Source organism: Athene cunicularia, assembly GCF_003259725.1.
Source record: "Athene cunicularia isolate RWA chromosome 1 unlocalized genomic scaffold, athCun1 chr1_part2, whole genome shotgun sequence".
NCBI lineage: Eukaryota > Metazoa > Chordata > Aves > Strigiformes > Strigidae > Athene > Athene cunicularia.
This window is the reverse complement of record NW_020799092.1, coordinates 50,244,685-50,267,788: the sequence shown is the minus strand read 5'-3', so window position 1 is coordinate 50,267,788 and position 23,104 is coordinate 50,244,685. Positions and strand designations below refer to the sequence as shown.

Below are 23,104 nucleotides of genomic sequence, written 5' to 3'. Positions count from 1 at the left end.
TTCTACTAAGAATAATAATTTTAAAGTTAAAAATGTAATTTTTCTATGATTTCCATTTAATATATCTTCAAATAATAATATTTTAAAAATAAATGTGCTTCTCTTTTGATCAAATCTGTACTGCAGTAACAGTTCTAGAAATGTTAACACACACATGTGAGAAAACAAATTAATATATTAAAAAAAAATTCTTACTGCTCCCCAGGGTCCAGTTCTCCATTGATATCCTCCCACAGAGGGCCGGTTCCATTGGTTTATATTGTCTTGTGGATGGTGTATTGGAAGGTAACCTATTTCTGGAAAATTACTTGGATGGTCATGTATATTTGGAATATGATGATAAACTGGTGGACATGGTGGCATGTTGCATTCTTGTTCTTTGGAAGGTCGGCCTTCAGGATCACAGTAATTCTCGTTGATTTGTTGATGATAGTTGACACAGATAACTTGTCTTGTTACTATTCCGCTATCACATGTAACTGTGCACTGACCAAAAATTAACCCAACATTTGTGACAGAACATTGATAATTAATAACCAAAGACATGTATATTTACTTTTGACATAAAAAAAATTATAATTTGCTTTTTCAATGGATGCAATTTCAATCACACTTGAACAGAATATGAAGTCCCAATTTCTAACCAGGAACTTTAACCAATAATCTAAACAGACACATTAAAAAAAAATTACAATTAATACTTACAGGGGACCAATTTCCAACTTGCCACTCTCCACATGGGCTAAAGCAGCTTGAAATTTCAGCTGGTCGTGGTAAATGAGCGCAGAAAGATTCATCTGCTATTCCTCCATGAGCATCTCTACAACTCACATAGCGAGCACGATCACCCCTCCCACAGGATGCAGAGCACTGTCAGAGAAAAATCCAAGCTCATTGCACTTTAGGAGACCAAAACAAGATCATGCAAGCATCTAAAATACTAACATAAATTAGTGTCAGATTGACTTTACACTTAAACACTGAGAACTAAGATTTCCATCTCACACTGACAGAGCCATGCATTCAGGAGGGGAAGTGAAATATTGCTGGATAGTTTAGGCCTTAAGAATTCCCATAGGCTTGGAAATTATTTGCGTGGCTTTATTTCTTGTGAAGCAGTTCAGTGTATCTGAACAGGTAGAATTTCAACTATAACATGTAATCATTATACAGTTGTAAAGGCAATTTTAAAATTTATTAATAGAAACATTAGAGAGTAACTTCTAGAACATTTTAGTTATTACATAGTGATGCAATATTTACACCAACTGATAAAATAAAAACTGATATTCACAATCCATTTGCCCTTCTATTTTATATTAGCATATTCCACTGAGCCCCTTCTGATGCTTTGTAGCTTAAAAGTTCAAGGTGAATTTAGTGAAAAGCTTCTGAGTAGCCTCAGTCTTTACTGCTATCTAGTTAAAACAGTTGTGCAAAGATATAATTGTGCTATATGCTTTGTTAAGAACCTCAAGGGATTAACAGACATAATCACATTTTCATGGTTTTAAATTTTACATTGCTGCCAAGTAAAATTAATTTTTAACACTATCAAAATCAAAAACACTTCCATTGAACAAAGTTTATGTAGAAGCCATTGTTATAATGCTTTTTTACAAATTATGTAAAATCAGACCTTTAAAGACCCAAACTTTTTAATATTGTTATTCACATAAAATATTTAAATCATATTTTAGAATGAAAGATGTTCTCCATGCTCAGAAACTGATCAAATATTAAAAAAAACCCACTTCCTTGCATACTCTCCATCATAAGAAAACTATTTTGCTCAGAACCCCAGTTCCTAGAATCCTGTTTTTTTCCTTTCCTTATTTTCCCTGGTTCGATTTGAATCACACAGAATTTGCTGGGAGTGACCATCTCCCCTTAAGAAACAGGTTCTTAAAAAAAAATTTGAAAAGTTCCTTTAAAATTTATCCCAAGCAGACTTGAGTCTGAAAAACATATTAATGAAGAATTTATGGAAAAATGGGCAAAGCAATGGAGGACTGCTCCGCAAGGTGTGACCACTATTAAATTACATACTGGGGTCCATGATCCGTATCTCCATTGGGTCACCTTCCCCACATGAACTGGAGGAAGCGAAGTAGTCTGTGATTTTGTATTTTCTGGACAAGAGGGCAATTCACATTCCTGCAGGGGTGAGAGAAAAAACCTTTCAAAAAATATACATTTTGGAAGAGCCAAATGTGAAGCAAATGGTTCCCACAGATAGAGATCCTACCAGTACAATAAGCCAGAATTAATTAACAAGTAAATACTGTCTTCTAAATTTTTCCTGGTGTTATTCAAAGGCTTTTCATTGAATTGTTTTGTCTGAAATAAAGAGGCAAAGAAAATGTATTTGATGTTAAAACTAATATTTGCACTTTGAGAAAGTACTGTGTTGGGCAACTTGCTAGAGACAAGTGGCATAGACATTACTGTGTCGTGTTTCACAGCCCCATGCAGTACAGAAGTGAGTGAAAACAATGACTGTACTGTCCCATCCTCAGCTGTCTTCATCTGCTGAGAACGCAAAATTGCCCAATTTCAGTCAACAGCTGAACAGGTACCACAATTCAAAACACAAAGCATACTCAAGCCCAGCTGTTTCACATTAAGTGGAAGTAAATTTATACCAATTACTTGGATTCTTGGCTTTTATATTTTGAAATCTTATTCAAGAAACCATCAGAGGGCTGGTAACTTGTGACTGCTTGACCCTGGACCACAGAACGCTTTTTTTTCCCCCTCTTCTTGAGACAAGAAACAGAGCATACCCTCAAGGAGGTATGTGGTTACCAGCTTAGCTGGATATAAATGAGATGTATCAGTCTGGGTGCGAGATCAACATATTAATACTTAGTACCTAAGACACCAATTGCTTTTAGTTAAACTGACTCACTGTATTAAAATAATTTCTTCTGAAAAATGATGGATTTAAATTAAGGTAAGTGATGGAATAAACTGAGACAAGAAGATAAAGAACATACTATTACCAAGTTAAATCATAATTAATCTCTACACAGTTTTGAATCAGTACTATTCCAACAACTGAAGCTTTCTTCAATTAACCATGTCATTCTTTTAAGAACTATATACAAACAGAATTTTAGAGAATACCAAGCATGTCAGGTGCTATTACTAAGCATCATGGCAAGCAGTCTCTTTATAATATTCTACATGTTGGAGCTTCCCCCCCACCCCCAAATAATCACAAGGCCTTCGGACCCCTTCAAACATATATAAAATTTTCAAATCTCCAATTTCCAGATTACTCTTCTTTTATTTACTTCCCTAGGCTAAATTTGAAGTTCAAGAAAAAACAGATAGTTTCAGTATATTTTTTTCCTCACTTTAGAAACTGTTTCCTGCAAGACCTCTGAAAGAGTCCGTAGACAACACTTGTCAATTTTGATGTTTTTAACTAAAAAGTACAATCAACTGAAAGGTATTTTTTAACTTACTTGGTTATCTCTAGGACGAGTAGCAGCATTACATTCCCTGTCATCATCCAAAATAACTCTGTAAGTCCCAGTAACACATTTGACTGCACGCATCTGGTATCCGCGTCCACACGTTACAGCACACTGTTAAAGTCAATAATTTCACACACTTGAAATAGCACTATTTATAATCAAATTTAACTTTTAATTACATTATATATTTTAAAACTCTTTCTAAAATGAATAGGAATGACTACTGAGATGGTGTTAACTTTCTGCATGGCAGATGATAAGATGCTTAAACAGTGTCCATAACACACCAGTATTTTGGCTATTGCTGAACAGTGCTTGTGCAGGATAAAGGCTTTCTCTTTTTTCCCCCTTTTACCCTCTCCAGCAGGAGACTGGGAGGGAACACAGCCAGGACAGCTAACCCGAACTGATCAAAGGGACAGTCCATGCTACAGAATGTCATGCCCAGCAATAAAACCTGGTGTAGAGGAAGTAGAAGGGGAGGGACTAAGGGGTGGCTTCCAAATTAATCACTAGCTGCAGCTGTTGAATGTTTTTTCCTTCACTACAGAGTTTGACAAGAGCACACTCAAAGGCAGCACCTAAAACATTTGATGGTTGAAAATATTATGACATAAATCCCTTCTTATAAATGTCATGGTTCAAACACAAACATTGGTAAAAAGACAGGTTGTGAATAGCTATTACCAGATGGTACGGTGGAAAAACTGCAATGGAAAGCTCTGCTCCAGTGACATGGATTGGTAAATTGCTTATACAATCTATTCCAGCAAGGCCATACACAGTGATTTTTTTATTTCAGAAGAATTATATCATGGGACTAAATTAATTTTTTATTTCATTTTTGCATTTAGTTTGTAGGAAGGGAAAGTCAGCACCTTGTGATCAAAAGATGACTCAGAACAAATTCAACATAAAGTTAGACAACAGTGAGATTATCTCTAACAGGAAAAAATATTATATAAGAAAACTAAACAAAAGAAATGTTTAAGTTAAAAATATACTTAATTTCCAGAAGTATATCTATTCTGTATTTTACTAACAGGTTATATGTTAAAAAAATAGAGATCAGCTGCTATTCAGTTATGAATTCTCACTACATCAAAGAAACATCAAATAATCCAACACTTGTGTTGGTTTGAGTAATCTGATTTTATGAAAGCACCATGAAATTGAGTACCTCATTATTTTTTAATTAATTCTCATTTATTTGGTGACAAAAGTTTCCTTCGCAAATTAATTCACTTTTTTCCAGAATTTTGAAGCCACTCTGGTAAATATTAGATGAGCATCATTACACACAGGAACATATTTTTCAACAGCACTTTCACATAAAGAGATAGTAGATCTTTTATCACTGAAGGTCAAAACAAAACATAACAATAAAATACTAAGTCTTTTTGCCTGCTATTATTAGCATACACACTTCTAAGATCATAACTAAAGCTACCACAAATATGCTCACACAGCTACAAGTATTTGGTCTTTTACCTGTCTCATTCGTCTGAATGGTTTACTACCTACATTTTCATTATTCTGGAGATGTAATACATTCATGTATAAGCATCTTTGATATTAAGGCTCAGGGTCAATGATTATTTTAGGCATTTAACTTACATGTGGGTGTTCCTAAATTACAGGTTAGTCAATAGGAGGAAATAAACATGTGAATCAATCCAACTAAAGTAACTGTTTAAGATCCAACTAAAATGTTTAAGAAGTATTTGTTTTGTGATCACTCATAGTCTGAACTAGAAAACAAGAAGCCAGGAATCTTTATGTACTCACTGATCCCCAAGGCCCTACTTGCCAAGATGCACATTCACGAAGTTCACACGGTGTTATTGATTCTGGTCTTTCGTTTGGGTTACAGAAATCATCTCTCAGTTGTTCATCATTAAGTTGGCACCATACTTGGCGATGCTTCATTCCTTTGCCACATGTCAGAGGACACTGTAAATTATTAATGTCATCCGTTTGTAAAGACATGAATCTGTATTAATGGCTTCACTTTCTTTTAAAGCAGCTTATTTTATTTTAATATTGATGAGAAGACCAAAGATGTCTTAAGTTTTACATGGTTCATTACCTCACTCCACTCACTAACAGACCAGCTTGGACATAAGAATTCATTGCAACTCTGTGTTACAACTCTTGGAAGTTCCTGGCATTCTCTGTCAGGAAGATGACGACCCAAATTGTTCATACAAAAAGCTTCTCTGGTTCTGACACCTCTTTCACAGCTCCTGGAACACTGTGGTGTATAGACAATATTATGAAACAGGAAACACAACATGATAAAACCAGGTCAAAATACATTTATCAGTCTTGAAGGACATTAATGATTGTGTTAGACAGATGTATCCTACATTTAATCCATAGACCGCTAATATGTTTACATGAGATACATTTGGCACTTTGTTTAGTACCTCCAAGATAAAACACTTCAATGAAGATTAAAGCTGAAATTCTACTCATTCCTTTTCTCCAAAATACTCTTAGAACTTAATTACTATAACTGTAAATAAAATATACACCTTTAACCTCCAGATCTCTGCATAATTCCAAAACAATTTAGCTAGAGTTTCTTACAAAAATATGACAAAGTTGCTGAAATACAAAGATTGGTATTAGCTCCTCCTACAACTCTGCATTTGTCAAACATTGAGTTTAGTTACTTAAAGTAAAAGAATTGATATAGAAATAAAACTTTTATATGAACACTAACCAGAACTATAATGGTACAATTATAAGGTTTTGAATTTGTACCTCTGACCATTCTGTGTAGTGCCAACTTGTTAACATACAGTCACCATGGCAGGGCTCTCTGGTTGGTGGTTTCTGCTGATCAGCACAGTACTTATCATCCACTGGAGCACTGACTCCTTTTAAAATAGAATACTTCATGCAGTGGATCTCTACAGACCGATACCCTGGGCCACACTTTGACGTGCAGTCACTTTTGCCAACCTTGTGCCACCTACAAGGATAAACTGTTATAGCAAGCTAACTATGTTTTGAAAAATAAGACCACAGTGAATAAGGCACCCTGAGAATGTACCAAGAATTGTCATGTAAATATAGGTATGCATTTTAGGGAACAGATAAAAACTGTAAAATCTCTCTGATGACTGGAATTTTCAAAGTAATATAAAAGAATTGACTCATAGGCTTGAAAATATCTTTTTAAGTTTAAAGAGATCTTTTGTCTTAATCTCCTTAGGTGACTTTGAAAAATGTAAGCTATAATTCTAACTGTTCATCCTCTGAACACTTCAGCGTGGGCAAAACTTCTCCAAGTCTGTTTAAAATTAGTTCCAGTTGTGGGTATGATTCTGTCAGAATAATGTATTCTGCCCAGCAATACAAGTTTTCATGCCAGGATATATAGAACAGATTCACAATCTTAACAAAAGACTTTGTACTTTACCAATAAAAATTAGGAAAGTACACTAGCTCTACTTAGATTCAAAGGTGTAAACATAATATATAAAACCATTATACCAATAGATTTGAGGAAAGGAAGGAGAGACAGGAGGGATAAGGGAGGTGGAGAGGGATGGAATGACAGAGGATAAAGCCATCTGAATTACTTTGTTTCAATCTCTACCAACAAAAATATCTAAGACTACAATAGCTCCATCAGTTAGGAACCTCTTTTTACCTTAATTCACACTCTGTATTACACTCCTCAAAGACATCTGGTACAGTCGGTATAAGTTCACATCTTTGATCAGACACTACCACATGATCACTTCTACGTATGCATGTCATCCTCCTTCTTCGAATACCTTGAAAAGGAACCAAAAAAAAAAAAAAAGCAAATAAAGGGTGAAATAAGAGTGTCTTTTAATACTAATGGATTCAATTCATCATTTAGGAATTTAACTGAGATACCCCATTAACACTAATTGTTGTATACAACAGATTCTCAAACATGCTGCTTTGTGCGGCTGACTACATTCCAGGTAGAAAAAAGCTGCTGTCTCCTAGCTGTACTACAGTGGTCTCATGAGGATACCAACTTCCAGAAAACTGCAAAAGTGCAACAGTCCATTTACTCATCAGGCTAAGTATTCCAAATGCATCATGTCTGTCCCTTGCTAATTACCATATTTTCAAAACACCATGTTAATTTAAGGATTGTGAACCTTTTCTTAAAGGAAGCAGAAAATTTAATCACAAGGTACCTAAAAGATCTGGAGTGCTGGGAGAAGTACCACAGTTGACAGATAGTTTGCTTCTCTATCATATAAGCATGTCTGACTCAAACCAGAAGAAATTCACCATCACATATCTACAGGCATTTCTAGCACCCGCTAATAGGAGTACCTTTCAAAAATATGTATACATACACTTTATATACACACTTTATACATACTGTGTTTTTATTTTTACACTGGAACGGCCTAATAACAGCTAAAAAAAAGTAAAATGTATCTTTAAATATCTTCACCTCATGTAGCAGATAACCAAAAAAGACAAATAAACACCTATGAAAGATACTAGACAAATCAGTGACCATCTGCAAATAGGATAACAGAAGCCTAATACATATAAATAGATATACAGTACCGCTTTCTAAAGATGAATTAAACTCGACTCAACTTTTTTTTTTACAAACCACTCCTATGGCTAAAAAAGAAAGGAACACAAATGTAGTTTTGAATATAGAATTGCACTGCATAAATACTGAAAACAGCAAAACAAAATCAGAAGCCATTCTGCCCTTAAAGACTCTGTGCAGCTGAAGTTTAGTGAGTGCTGAGTTTCCTCCTCAACAAGAAGGCGTGACAAAATCTGAGTACTTAAGTCTACTCCCTTCCTAAATGCCATCAGGTCTTTGGTTCTGGTGACAAAAGAATTCATAGTACCTTTGCACATCCTGCTGCAGTCTTGCCAGGGTCCGTAAGGATCCCACGTAAATAGATCACTTCCATCTTCTATTGGGACATTGAATGAATAACGCACATCTGGGTTGTACAAATTCCCTACACACAAAACCTTAATTGAGATAAAATGATATCTGTTTTTCAGTGAATTTGAACACAGAATTATGAACATAATCATCATGTAGCAAATTTTCAAACTTATGAAAAAAGTAAACATGCACCTGTAAGGTTAGCTCTTCTTCGATTCTATCAGTGCTGTTAATTCGTTCTATCGTATTGTTTGAACCACTGTACTCAAAAATGGCGCCTTGTATATTGATTTCTCTTTTTGACATGCTTACAACAAAATTTCCATTCAAGATAAAATTCCCATGAATATCAGATAAAGCTATAAGTAAAATAAAATATTGGAAATAAAGCATCTATTTAATTAAAAGATTCTATCAATAAAAACTCTTAATATCTTCTCAATACTTAGCTTTATTTTAGTCATGTATAATACTTCAAAGTTCTACCGAACAGTTTCATATGCAGGAATTTAATCCTAACCATCAGTAACTTTCACCTGAGCAGGTGTTATGGATTTTCTCTGCATTAACAACACAACTTTAATAATAACTGTCCTGCTGAAGGGTTGACTGCAGTCATCACTTTAAATTTGGTTAGGTTCTGCTACTGTAGAAGAAAACAATAATTATCTTTATGCTTGGCCTGTTCTACAGGCCACATTCTTGTATTTGCTAGAACTACTCTAGTGAAGTAGCTTTTAAAAGTAAATTTTAAAGTAAAAATTAATTCTTAAGCATTTATAATAATAATTTAATATGATGATCAATTTCCAACAATATAGATGAATAACAAGTTAAAAATAAAATTTAAAAGTAAGTTCTTAGTAAAGACATGCAATTTGGACATTACTACATTTTCAATAGCAGCTAGTGCCAGGGGCTGAGGGTTGTTTCTGTATGCTGAAAGATGCATGTGCAACAACAGGGCAACAGGTGGCAACGAAAACATTTTGAAAATGAGTTTGTTGAGTAGGATGGTAATGGAAGAAGAGACAGAAGGAAAATATGCACCAACATACTCTTGGGCACTTCAGATATAAAGTAAGTACTGTGAAATAGAACAACCTCACACACTTGCAGATCTATCAACATGTGATCTTTACACTCAAACATGACAGAAAAAGAGAAATGTGAGACAACTGGTAAGTTTGTTGAAGATCAGACTGCTTCGTTTATAATCAAAGTGTACACTTCCAAGATTTAAAACCACAAATACCTACATTATTCCTGAGTTCACTTCTGGAGCTTTAATTAACACTGCCACAAAGTAAAAACTTGACATGATGATGTGGTGTACTACAATTCCTATTCTCTGACTAATGAATACACACGTTTAAGAATTAGGAACCTAACAATATCTCACTCATTCTTCTGAAAATTAATATCTACATAGATTCAGGCAAATAATGATATGATGTAATTAGATATTTGCTCTAAAGACTTTCTCCAACTTCTGATAACATATGTCCGGAGCAGACCTCTGGCAAGAGCATAAAAATTGTCCATCAATGTACACAGGAGGCTTTTACCAAGGTAATTGTCATCTTCTGGTTTTCCTGAGTAGCTGTGCTGCCGAATATCAATGTTTGTTGCTCCTTTGGGAATATTTACTACAACATTGTAACCTGCAATGTAATAATTCACTAATTAATTATATACAAAAATAGTAAAATACTAGTAAATACAAGCATATGTTTAACTAGTTTTATTCACAAAACCCTACACTGCTGCAGTGACAACCACTGCTGCATACCCTGATGTTTTAGGAAAGAAATCTAAATATCTTCATGCATATCAAATTTGTTATTGGTTTTTGTTTATAATCAGTTGAATTTTTATTTTCATAGCTCATTGAAATTCATGCCTATGTTCAGAAATGTGAATTTAATTTTTCACCAATAACGAGTTCAACATACTCAGAAAAAATCCCTAAGAGAGCAGCACTATTCTAGAAAGCAGTCAAGTATATCAAGAGAGACTAGGGAAACATCATGGCTCCTCACAATTTAACCACAAAACCTTTATACTGAATAAGTCACTTAACACGAAATATCTCCACTCTCTGTTTATACATTTGGGTTAGTTTTTCTCTGTTTCACAGGAGTATTGCATGACACCACTCTAAAGAACGAGCCCTAAATACTGAAAATACTGCAGTGTTGCAGGACATATACATAGGTAGATATATCAGACAAACTACCCATGCTTGATACACATTCTGCTACTTAAAATGTTACCCGAGTGTGGTCCCTTCAAAATACAAAAGCTTCACAGATGAGTCATTGTTTCCTGCAATACCTAATACTACTATTATGGTAGCCCTGTTGAAAGGTAACAAAACAAAGTGCATAGATGTTTCTCACAGATACTAATCAAATTCAAAAGGATTCTTCTAAGAAAAACTTGAGTATTGAAAACATTTGAAACAAATAATAAACACAAACATGCAATATGAAGCATTAATATAATCTTTGCTAACTTTTCCACTTATTTTGCTGTGTTTAACAGTCTTTCCACGATTTACCATTAGTTAGTTGACTCACCTCTGTGGGTAAAAAATTTAAATGGCGATATCCTTTTCAATTTCATAATTCATTAACTTCCCAGTGCTTTTAATCTATTAAAACTATGCCATGCATTCAAATGAACATTTAATCTAATCACAGGTCCATAACATTTACCAGCTGGGGGCAGCACTGCAATTGCAAATTGACACACTGCATGGTCTGGATACAAAACATTTGGTCAATCTTCCAAAGTATTGGGAAGAAAGCAAAATACACTCAAAAAAGCCCCTCTCACACACTGAAAACCTTGTGGTAACAGAGTGACAGAAGAAAACATACGGGAGGAAACTATAAACAAAACTGCATAGCATGTTGCCAAGGCTACACTGGAGAACAGATCACATACTAAGGCACTAAGAATGACCATTTTTCAGGAAATCCTCAGATAATCTAATTTGATGCAGTAATAACAGCCAAAAAAACCCTTATGTGTACAATAATAAGATTACCATTTCATAAGATGGAAGCTAAATAAGTTAGTATTTTGTTGTAGTGAATTTCTGATGATTGTTTCACTACTGCTTAATGACATTAGAACTGTATGAATACACGCACATACCACGGGCTGCTACTGTCTAATTCCAAATTCTGCCTTAGTAAAACGATTTGTGTCAGTATGGAAGAGGAACAGGTGAAGTTAAAAGAAAAAGATCAAGTGCACAGACTAGCATATTTATTTTCTGATCCTAAATCAGAACTTTTTTGGATAAGAACATTTCCTCAGACAATGATTTCAGTCATTAGCCTAGTGATGTCCTAGATCCCCCAAGGACACTGAAGTTTTAGTGATCAGCTACCTACAACCTCTTGTATGCATTGCTGCACTCCTACTTGAGCACACCTGTGTGATAATCCCAAATGTTTAGCATACTGTCCAGTACCATAATTCAGTATCATCTTTTATATGCTACAATTCCAAGAATTTGAACATAATTTAAAACATTCAACCAAGTATAATACCAAAATAATAAAAGCAGGTTTTCCTCATCCCAAAACGTGGTGTTTTTTTTCCCCTCCAACTTCAGATAGAAGCAAATAAGTCTGTGACAATGCATAGCTGATAAACATCAGTGACACTCTCAATCACATTCGTATAAATGGCAGTTTCATGTAATGGTCACTTGTATCAGATGTATTTGTGACAGAATTCACATGCTACCTATAGGCAAAAAGATCTTTCATAGTCGTGGAAAATAAAACCACCGACAGTCCTTTACTCAGAATTAGCAAAATAATTCATTGCTTTCCTTGTGTTTTGACTACATGTTCAGAAATCCAGTGTCTAATAGCTTACTGTGTCTTCTTCCAACTTCTCCAGACACACACAAGAATTTGTTTGGGAAGGGTACCTGTATCCCACATTTGAATTTTTTGGGTACTTTTTGCTTGGTGCAAGCTCTCTGACAAGAAAAAACAAAACAAAACCAAAAACCCAACAGGATACTGGGCATACTTTCCTCTTGGATCAGCAATTCCTTTGTTCTATGAAGATCCTATTTGGCAGCTCTCCAGGTATCATTTTCACTTTGCCCACGGTCTCTTTCAACCAGTGAAGCGGCATGAAGGAGCCTTTAGGAATCTGACATTAACCTAGAGACTTCTGTCCTTATGTTCTACACTCTTAACTACTTAACTACACTGCTACACACATACAATAGTCTCTCCATACTTCCCAGAAAGGACTACGTATAGAAGAATTATCAGTAGTGCTATCAGAGAAACTAAATCAACGAAAAAAGAATTACTAGGGTTATTCAGAAATTTCTCATTCGCTACATGCCAATGAAGAGGAAAGAACATAAACATTGCTGCCCATGTTCTCTGGAAAGAGAAGGCTCGTATTTCACAGGCTACCTTTTTCACTACAGGAAAAAAGGAGCCTCATCAGCTGCTCACACAACAGACATCTTGCTATCTCTTTACACAATCAAAAGGAGACATTGGAGCTGCACAGTTTCAGCCAAGCAAAGTAGGAAGCATTCTTCCTTTTAAAATACTTTTAATAATCATCATGTCTTTTATTTGTGTCCTTTGTTTAGACCTTAGATCAGATTGATTTTTTTTTCCCCTTGAATGGTTTAATGTATCACAGTGTTTTGCCTCCATATGCTTGAGTGGGCACATGTGACTGAAAATCAGAGATATTTTCTGTTGACAGAGGCCCTAAAAACATGCACTGAAATCCCACTTCTTCAAATGTAAAACATAATTTTTAAGCCATACAGACATGTGCATTAAGATTAACAGAAAACCAAACCTACATACCGTAACGAGCACTGTTGAAAGTACCTGCAAGAGTCTTACATGAAGAATTATCACCACCACAGATTCCACATTTGTCTCTCCTTGCCTTGGAATTCAAAACGTGATCACAGCCTGCTTGCTACACAAAAAAAAAACCCACAACCCAAAACACCAGCTCTGTGTCACTCAGTCCAATGGAAAACAATGAAAACAAACAATGTAAGCTTCCCACTGCCCCCAAATATTCTTATTCACTGTATGTATCTGGTCTTCCTTGGCAATCTATGAAAAACATTTTATGTTTTTGGGTGCTGTGATATAAGGGCAAAACACAATAGTGCTGTGGTACTAAGAAGGTACAATCCAAACACACTTAAGTCAAGATCTGTATAAGAATATGTAAAGACTGTATAAAAAAACCTCATAGTGTATAAATTTTAAATTATTTTACATTAAAAAGTCTTGAAATCCTAAAAGCAGTAGGTATGTGTACATGGTCATCAATTCTTTTAAAGTCTGTCATTACTGCCAAAGCAGCAAAAGAATACCCACAGATTATGCTGGTTAAACTAGCATAAGCACAATTTTTGTTTATGTCTCTTTAGTTAAACTTCTCTTTTTAAAAATTATGATAAACAGGACAATTCTCTGGCATTTCCTCTTTCCTCTTAATTCAACACTATAAAAAAGACTACACTTTCTCCTCATCCTGAATTCACTCAGTTCCACTGCAATCAGTGAAACAACCTGGGCTATTAATTGCTGTTAAGCAAAGAACACAGAAATGATCCCTTTTCAAGGGTCAGTTTCTCCTGATTTTGCAATGAAATAATATGTAATCTATCTACTCTTGTATTTTCTACTTATTTATTTGATAGCAGAAATGTGATGTCAATAAACACACAGCATGCTTCTTTACTCCCTTTATGCCAATTCTGAATGAGTTTCTCTCTGCTCACTTGGACAATATTAACTTTCTTACATGTGAGGCTTAATGAGGAAAGACTGTGGGTCTTCAGATTCAACTGTATGTTCTTCACTTAATTGCCTCCATTTCCAGACCTCTAATTTGCTAGTCATTAAAATTAACGTAAACAAATTCAAAACATCTTGCTTAACATATTTTCAGTAATGGTTATTTAGATGAATATTTAATATCCACTTCACCATCTGTTAAAATTTATTTTAATAATTAATAAGTTTAGATTTAAATACCCTGCACAAGCCTTGAACACAAAGGTCATTGGTTTCTGCTCCACAGGGAGTACCATCAGCAACTCTGTCCTTCAGCTGATAGTAGGAAGTTGTTCCAGAAACTCGGCAAAAAAGTTTACAGCGATCTTTCATAGAAACTGGAAAGAAAAATCCAACAGGTTTCTTGTCTGTTTTAAAACATTAATTAAAGTAACATTTCTATTTCATTAATGGAAAAAATTTATAATTACTTACTACCACTGTATTTTGGAAGCCAGCGAACAGCAGATGTAAGACCATTGATGTTAAAGTGTTTGCCATCAAATTCAGAGCACTGTTGCTCCCGGAAATCTTTTTTGCCTTTTGGACATGAATCCGTATTACATGATCGAAATTTCATCCTGCGGCCAACACAGTACTTTCCTCCGTTTCTTGGTCTAACAAAAACAGGTAAATGTCAAACACACTCAGCTTCTACAATTGCTGTTTCCCATGAAAAGTGGCTTGAGACAGTGATCTAAAGGGGAAAATCTCATACAGCATTCTGCCATCTGACTTTCTCACACACACTCATCTCCTATTGCACAATACATACATTTATACCAATTAAAAGAAAATAAAAAGACTATGTAAAATACTACTGCTGAGGCAAGTGGTAATCAAGCTACTGATGTTTATTAATGTCTATTACATTTTTATTTCTCTTACAGTCATAATTATTTTGTCTGGGGAAAAGCATTTAATAGCATTTTAACGTTTTTATCAATCTAGCTGAGATTACAACCCGATTTTTACAGAAGCAGCACCTCCACCAGTAATCTGAAATTATTATTTTACAGAGTGACAAAAAAGAAGATAGTTAGGAGCTGACACACTAATTTCTGTAATCCTAATATCAGTTTCAGTTTGGAGATCAAAAGAACTAGAAGGGGAAGACTGTGGGAAACACCCCATTTACTGTAAAGTCTAAAATACATTTACTAACTGTTATAAACCCTGCTACACAATAATTCAGTAGTAGGTTCTTAGGGAGGAAAAAAGAATAAAGCAACGGCATATTAATGCTATCAGTTACTACAGACTGACAGAAGCATATCTAATGAGAATCTAGACTACAGACTCTTACACATCAGAGAAAGTAACATAACCTGGGATCGTATGATTGAGGTTCATTTTATCCCACTGATAATATCAAGATGACATGACTTCCTAGAAGAACCGTTAAAGTACCCAGGCTGCAGCTACGGTTTTGCTTCTGGAGAAGTTAAGGGTAAAGTTCTCATTGAATTTTATTACATAGAATGAAACCCACATTGAATTACTCAGTCAATGGAAGTTACTCATTATAAGGGTAAGTTGTAAACGACTTTGCTGTAGCCAGTGTTCCTTGTGGGCACTACTAGTGGTAACTGGTACTTGTGAAAAAGCCTTAAATCAAAGCAAATTAAGTGTTTCACTAAAAGATTACCAGGGAATACATCTATTTTTTTTTGCAGCTTTAACTCCAAAAAAAAGCATCTCAATGTTTAAAGAATTTAGAGTAAAGCTAGAAAAAAAGACCCTGCCAAAACAGAAATATCTATAAATATGTATGATATAGCTGAGAGACAAGTAATCTAAGAGTTCTTTCCACATTAGTCTCTCTTTTTAAACATGGCTGAAACAAGCATTTTTTTTTTTAATTGGTGCTTTGAACTAATCTGCTCAACCCACAATATCTTCATTGAACAATCCATTATGCTGTAATATTGTGATTATGCACTAATGTAAATCACAGTAAAAAACATACTCTGGTCTATTGCACAGCCTGGTGGTGCTCTTGATTCCACCTCCACAAGTTCTTGAACATGAGCTATAAGGTCCCCATGGTCCCCATTCTCCATCTACAGGACGCGTCTCCATTTCTCTGCTCACACAAATTCCATGGCGGCAGTGCTGCAGTTGACAAACAAAATATAATTTGTAAGTCAAACAAAAGATTATACTTCAAGCACAGAAAACAATATTTAAGAGCTCACTGCTCTTAATCTGGGTCTGGACATTTTCTAAAATGTTCAAATTCCTGTAAGATATCTTACCCAGTAGTCATATTTTCAAAACTACTGTCTGGAGTTATTTGCTCTCTGTGAAAGCTACTGGATGCTGAATATATCTTTAGGTCTTTAAATTTATTCAAATTCCTATATAACAATCTCAAAATCCTGATCTTGAATTCTTGATATGTTTTCATGCACAAACTTCAAAAAGTGATTTACATTAATCTTTTATGTATGAGATTCTTCCAAGTTAATTTGGAAACTCATGATACAAAAAGTGAAAAGGTATGACACCAAACCACCAAGAAATTCAGGGTGTTTTGAGCATACCAAAAGCTAAATAACTAGTGGGATTGTTTGGGAAAAGCAACAAAGCATTTAAAACTTTGTTTATGCTAAAGCAAGATGATGCTATAGATTCATGCTTAAACTCAGATTTTCGCACCTTTAACAATAAATTAAAATATAAAATATTTTACACCTATCTATATTTTGCAATCATTTTATATTTACTGCTAATTTAACATTACCATTAAAACTGAATTAATAGTTAAATAATAATTCTTAGAGCAAGATTCTTCATTGCAATGTTTATTATGTCATTTCAGATTTTAATCCTGTTTAAGAACTACCTATTTCCAACTAAAAATTTACTTAAAGGTGCAATTTTCATTTCATCTGCTGAAATACACATTCTTGAGGTGACAAAGATTGCAAGACTATTCTGTGGTCATGTCAGTTATAAGACCACCACCCCATATCTCTAAACTGTTATTATTTATAGAAAATGGTAATTAATAGCTTTTTCTTTTTTCAGAAGCGATCAATCTCTTACTTCTAAATTTTTACTATTTAAGTCCCTGACTCTGTAAATATTTATCCACTTCAGTGGTTACTCAAAAAGTACATGACTAAAAAGTCTAAATGAGAATCTTACAATTGGTGCATGTGTGACTTCTTCCAAAGAACCTGCAGGAATTACCAGCACTAATCCTACTGATGACTTCTGGCAGTTGGAATTCTAATTCATTTCTATGCTTTAGAAAATCCCAAGTGGCATATTCGATCACAACATAGTGGAATAGTTTACATACTAAAATAGAATATTTACAAGACACTATAATGTCAACACTATGTCTCCTGCTGACTTCTATGTGGATAATGGGTCCTCAACTTTGCCCTTGACTCCAAACACCCTCTGAAGCATCAAAGACTGTCCAGACAAGACAAGACACTGGGCAGGATGCTCTACATGGGGTCAGTGCTCATACACAATAGAGAGAACTCTTGATTTTAGATGACTGTTTGCAGACTCAGGATTAGACTGATGATTATGTTTGCTGTCAGGAGGGATTCTCCTAGTCATATTGACAGGGAGTGGCTTATTCCATCTTTCCCTGCAGTACACACGTGTATCAGACACTAGAATCATCAGAACAGATTATATCAACTCAACTGCTTGTTATTTTGAAAGTTGAGGCTTTGCCTCTCTACTCTGTGACACAAACTAGCTTCTGATTATCTTAAAGTCTAGAAGGGTTTCAGAGTATAAAGTCTGTGGCACATAAAACAATTTAAGAACCTCTGACAGACAGAAGATAAAATAATTCAAGGTTTCCCCCCCCCCCCCTCCTCTTTTAGAACTTTTTAAAGTGTTACATAGAACTTCAAGACTTATGATGTTACAAATTCATTGTAATTTATTTATTGTGATTTATCAACTAACAAAAATTTTGCTGAACACATAGAAATGACGTGTGCAATCTTTTTGAATATACCCAAATGACGCAAAACTCAAACGTTGTTCAGTGGTTTTATCACTGCATAAAGTAATTCCTAGAAGCATTTTTTTCCTAATTAGTATACACTTTTATTATATTGATACTTATGCTCATATGCTAACAATCATTTTGCTCTCAAAATCTGTCACAGAATCAGATTCTCTCTTCTGAGCTCTGCCTGAGTTCCTAATCCAACTTGGTGATAAAACTGCCTGCCTGTATAATTCTTAGTAACACTGACTCTTGCCACATGGGCTGTATCTTTAAAGCCCTGAATATGTCCTTCAAGAATATGACCATTCAAGACTATTTTCAAGCCCAAAGCAAACACACAACAAAAGCTAGATCCGTCTTGTCATACAACCATTTAAATGAGCCAACAAACTGGCCAAATCATCATTTGCTTGGTGCAAAGACTAATGCTTTAATTTAACACCAAAAAGACACCATTATTTCACGGCACACCTGCACATGATTTCTCACTGCAGTGTTTACTGTTAGCTTTTATCACTTTTCTCAAGACGCCCTTAGGGTACCTTTGTACCCAAACCATCCAGTACCTAGCAATAAAAGATAGACTTTTACATAATGCAGCCATTAGGTAAATCTGAGGAAACATTAAGAAATCACCTCTCCAAGAACAGTAATTAGCATTTTAGGAAATACTTTTTCACTATTGTAGGCTGAAGATTCTAAATCTCCTTCACAGAATGAATATTGCATCCAAATATGGGACAGTGAACTAGAATTTAGGTTCTTCTTCCATCCACAAAATTATTTAGAATAACCTGAAGGGAGATGTCAGGAAAAGACAGAGTTGTAAAATGCAATTTTACACAACAGCATTATTTTGATCCATAAAAATGCAAAGCACATGTTCACATCTGGGATTTTAATAGCTTATTCAACAAACTTGTCTCAGCTATTTTTCTGCTGCATTCCTACAGAAGCAACATGATGAAGTCATGGTAGAAAACTCCTGCACCAGACACATTCCAGATGTTCCTCTGTGCTTGCCTGAATCATTACTTCACTGAGAATACTATTACATACAGAACTTTCACAGATTTATATATAATCACTAACAATTTCTTTCCTACATTTGTTTTGGCAAATACAATGTATGCATCATGTAAAGTGGTTATCACTCATAATTCCAAACATACTGATTGCAGCAAGTGGCAACTCTGCTCCAACTCTGCTCCAACCAAGGTCAACAGTTGGTTTTCTGTCAAAAAAAGGCAGAAATTCTGACTCAAATCCACATGTAATTACTGTATCTTTGGAGAAGAGAGGGAGGGTTAATGGTTCAAATTTGGGATCAATGAACCTACAGGTACTCAGATTTGTATTTATTAAACACCTGCTTAGAATAAGCTGTTTGACTCGTCTATGTATTAAACTATTACTTTGTAAACTCATTTCAGTTCCTTTCAACTTATCTTACAGCTTATTGAGCTTTGCTAAATTTCCAGGAAAGCAATTTTGAAAGAAAAGTGTTAACTGTCAGGCTACGCTCGATTTCGACTGAATCAAGGAGAGTGACAGATGCATGCAGATCAGGACTCCAGCTCTTCTGTAATCAAGTACTGCACACACAGCCTGGTATGACTCACAGCAAGAAAAGGACTCCCAAGTTCGCTCTTACTGCCTGTATTTTCCAGACTACTCCCAGAGATACATATGGTTTTTGAAAATCTTGGGGCAAAGATTGAAATACTGATGCTCAAGTGTGTAAGAACATAGTTTCCTATGTATGAGGAATGACATGTAGCCTTGCAGAAAAGGAGACTCAGGAAAAACTAGTCATCTATTCCCAGACACCAATGTGTTTCTCCTGAACACTACTGGTAGCTGCTGGTGCTTCTAAAAGGAAAGATGACTGAAAACTGAAGACAAGTATGAGGAGAAAATTAAAAGGACAAAGCATCGCAGAAGTAGACATGATGGTCTGTATTTTGCCTTCCAAATATCTAATTTTATTGTTCTTTCTTTTTCCCTTATAAAATACAATTTCTTCACTCCTGATATCCAGACAGGGCCCTGAGAATGACTGCACCAGTGAATAGCACAGGAAAATTAAGCTGTAGTGGATTGAATGCTGGAAAGGAAAACAGGCATAGCTGGTGCCACAAAACAGATAAACACTAAATGTGGTGCTGCAGCACAAGATCAGTTCACTATAAAGCATCTAGACTGTAGCTGAGGCCTGAGCATAAACTGTCTCAAAGTAGATTCCAATCATATAGAGTTGGGAAAGGAGTACAAATCTTAGAAGTTACACAGATTCAGCACATAACCCCATGAGCAGGGAGTGAAGATAAGAACACCCACCCAGATGAATTCTAAAGTCCACAAATCTCAAAGCTGCTGTTTCTGGCTGTATTTATGTCTATGGGATGTTCCCATTCATTCCCTTGAGTGAATGTACTGCCACAGATCTCTCTCTGCCTCTGTGTGCTGCAAGTGAATATAAGGAAACATTTTGCTGTACATTAGACCTATGTCTGCTCTTTATCTTCTTCCTGTAAGTCAAGAAAACACATTGCTCAAAGAACCAAGACTAGAAGTGGGGCCTAGAGCATATAGTAAGAGCAAAAATAAAGCGCTTAGTAAAATGATTATACAAGACAGAAGAAACGGAGCTTGGAGCAATGTCTAACTTAAGTTGTAACTATGGCATCTCAGGTGTCTCTCTCTGTAGTATGATTTTCCCCAAACTTCCTATGCTTAAGGCATGGAGAAATCTTTTGTACTATCTGAGAGTAAATTCCTTACTATAGAAACCCTCTCAAAAAATAAAACAGATAGTAAGAGAAAAGAAAGCAATTGAAAACAATGCAAACAGATAATACCAAGAGCCTGCTGGTCTACAGAAGTTTCAAAGAACAAAGAAATTTCTGACCAGACTGCAACAAAGAAACCCAAGAGAAAACAGGGCTAAAAGATCTGCTCTAAGTCATACAAATCTCCTAAATATCCACCAAATTAGCTCCTACCTGGAACACGATGGCAAGAATTATGATGGTTTAGAGAAAGAAACTGGGCCAACTAAAACATTCCAGTTTCTGTCCTAATGGAAAATAACACTCTCATATGTCTTGTAACACACAAAGACACACTCTGGTATCTTAGTCCTCAATGCAGCATATAAATACTGTTCTCACAGTGATTTATTATGTTTTTAATTTGTACATATAGTTTATACCATTGCAACAAAAATTACAACTGTATATACAAAATTAATTGTGGCATTCAGTGAGCATGCTACCTCCAACTAATCATATGGCACAGTTCTTAATTATGAAGATACTCCCATGGTAGCTTTGATTACAGAGACAAGACACAAAAAAAATCACTAACCATTTAATATTTTTCACGTCATTGTGCCTCATTATACAATAAAAATAACATTTTAATAAAAACTTTATATTGTGGTGCATATAACCGTATTTAGGAAGGCAATTCAGGAACCTATAACTTTGTATTTAATAATATCTCTCACAAAAGAACACCAGAAACACTTTCAAGTAGTTTCAAGGAATACTAATGTAGTCCTATGGTGCGTAGAAATTCACCACTGCAAAACCTGTAAATGTTTACATATGGCATATCTAGCTATATTTACTATCATTTTGTCTCTGAAGTAACAATCAAGCCAAAAAATTTAAAGGCTGCATCCTCTGCTTTAGGGAAGGTCTGTGTGATGTTAAAAGAGCTGGCAGAAGCTTAGACTTCCTACATATAGTTGGGAACCCCAGTAAGCTAACAAAAAGCACCTGAGGTGATGAGACACAACATGAATATCAATGAAGTGAGAAACTGTTCTCAGACACAGTAGAATTGCTGCTTACAGCCTCCTGTCAGACCTAAGCACTCTGAATCTATAAAAAGAAGTAAACAGTTTTCAGATACTTCAGCAGAAGCCTAACATGCAAATAATTTTTGCAGGTAACTAGAAAAAACAAAGTACAGTTTGATCAGCTCAAAGAAATATGACTAGACAACAAATAGAAATAAAAAGTCAAAGTTATCTATTTTAGGGTATTAATTCAAGATAATCAATAATATTAACTCTACAGAATTAATACAGGAAATATTCAAATTCCCAAATTTTTACTCTCTAAAGACACTAAAATGTTAGGCTGCATTTCCTCTTCAGTGTTCTAAGGAAATGCTAGACATACCTACTACTGAGCTCCAGAGGTGTGTGCACCACAAGACTTACAAAACACAATTCTCTTTCAAAATGCATGCATGCTGATAGATTGCATATGGCAAGAAGATAATACATTAAGAAGTGCAAGTACTCAGGAAAAGCTATTTGCTCATTCACTCAGAGTCTCTGATATTATTAGATTCTTATCTTCTTGAACTTTTGGGTGAAGGAAAGATACCAGGACTGTTAAAGCAGTCCATAGAGTAAGATCCACTAATCAGGCACACAACCTGAAAAAAAAAGACATTCTTATAAAAATAAAATCATGTGTAAAATCTGATCTTAAAAAGTTGATACTAAAATTACAAATGCCTTAAATGGATCTTTTCTGTACTCTCCACAGCAACAATGCTGCGAATACCAAATATAAATTTGTTTAGCTTTCTGGCAAATATAAATTACAATTATCAGTCACCATGGCTTACTCCCATTAACACCAACAGAAATTTGCTGACTGAGCATGAAAGGAGCTGTCCCTTAGGCAGGAACAGATGACAATTTGTCAGATTAATTGCTGTTCTTTCTTACATCTTTCAGAGGTAATGACTATAATTAGCTCTTCGCTTCCTAGAGAAAATTTGTTTCACTGCAGTAATTGCATAAAATAGGTATTTGTTT

At 35.0% G+C, this 23,104-nt stretch overlaps 1 protein-coding gene across 5 annotated transcripts in view; it reads right to left on the bottom strand.

Moving 5' to 3' along the window:
* ADAMTS20 (ADAM metallopeptidase with thrombospondin type 1 motif 20) overlaps positions 1-23,104 on the bottom strand; it is a 97,332-nt gene that overhangs the window by 38,238 nt on the left and 35,990 nt on the right. For 4 of the 5 annotated variants that reach the window (XR_003400378.1, XM_026868133.1, XM_026868132.1 and 1 more), the window contains exons 11-25: positions 16,240-16,385; positions 14,706-14,887; positions 14,472-14,608; positions 13,278-13,395; positions 9,975-10,070; positions 8,599-8,765; positions 8,360-8,489; positions 7,150-7,276; positions 6,255-6,465; positions 5,575-5,739; positions 5,274-5,438; positions 3,474-3,596; positions 2,050-2,157; positions 706-870; positions 196-486 (exon numbers count right to left, since the gene is read on the bottom strand). Coding sequence is in view for 4 of the 5 variants with exons in the window: in XM_026868133.1 (XP_026723934.1) it covers positions 196-486; positions 706-870; positions 2,050-2,157; positions 3,474-3,596; positions 5,274-5,438; positions 5,575-5,739; positions 6,255-6,465; positions 7,150-7,276; positions 8,360-8,489; positions 8,599-8,765; positions 9,975-10,070; positions 13,278-13,395; positions 14,472-14,608; positions 14,706-14,887; positions 16,240-16,385 (2,331 nt within the window). In the remaining variant the exon portion in view is untranslated. The remainder of the gene's footprint in view (positions 1-195; positions 487-705; positions 871-2,049; positions 2,158-3,473; positions 3,597-5,273; positions 5,439-5,574; positions 5,740-6,254; positions 6,466-7,149; positions 7,277-8,359; positions 8,490-8,598; positions 8,766-9,974; positions 10,071-13,277; positions 13,396-14,471; positions 14,609-14,705; positions 14,888-16,239; positions 16,386-23,104) is intronic. The other variant, XM_026868134.1, reaches the window with a different exon arrangement.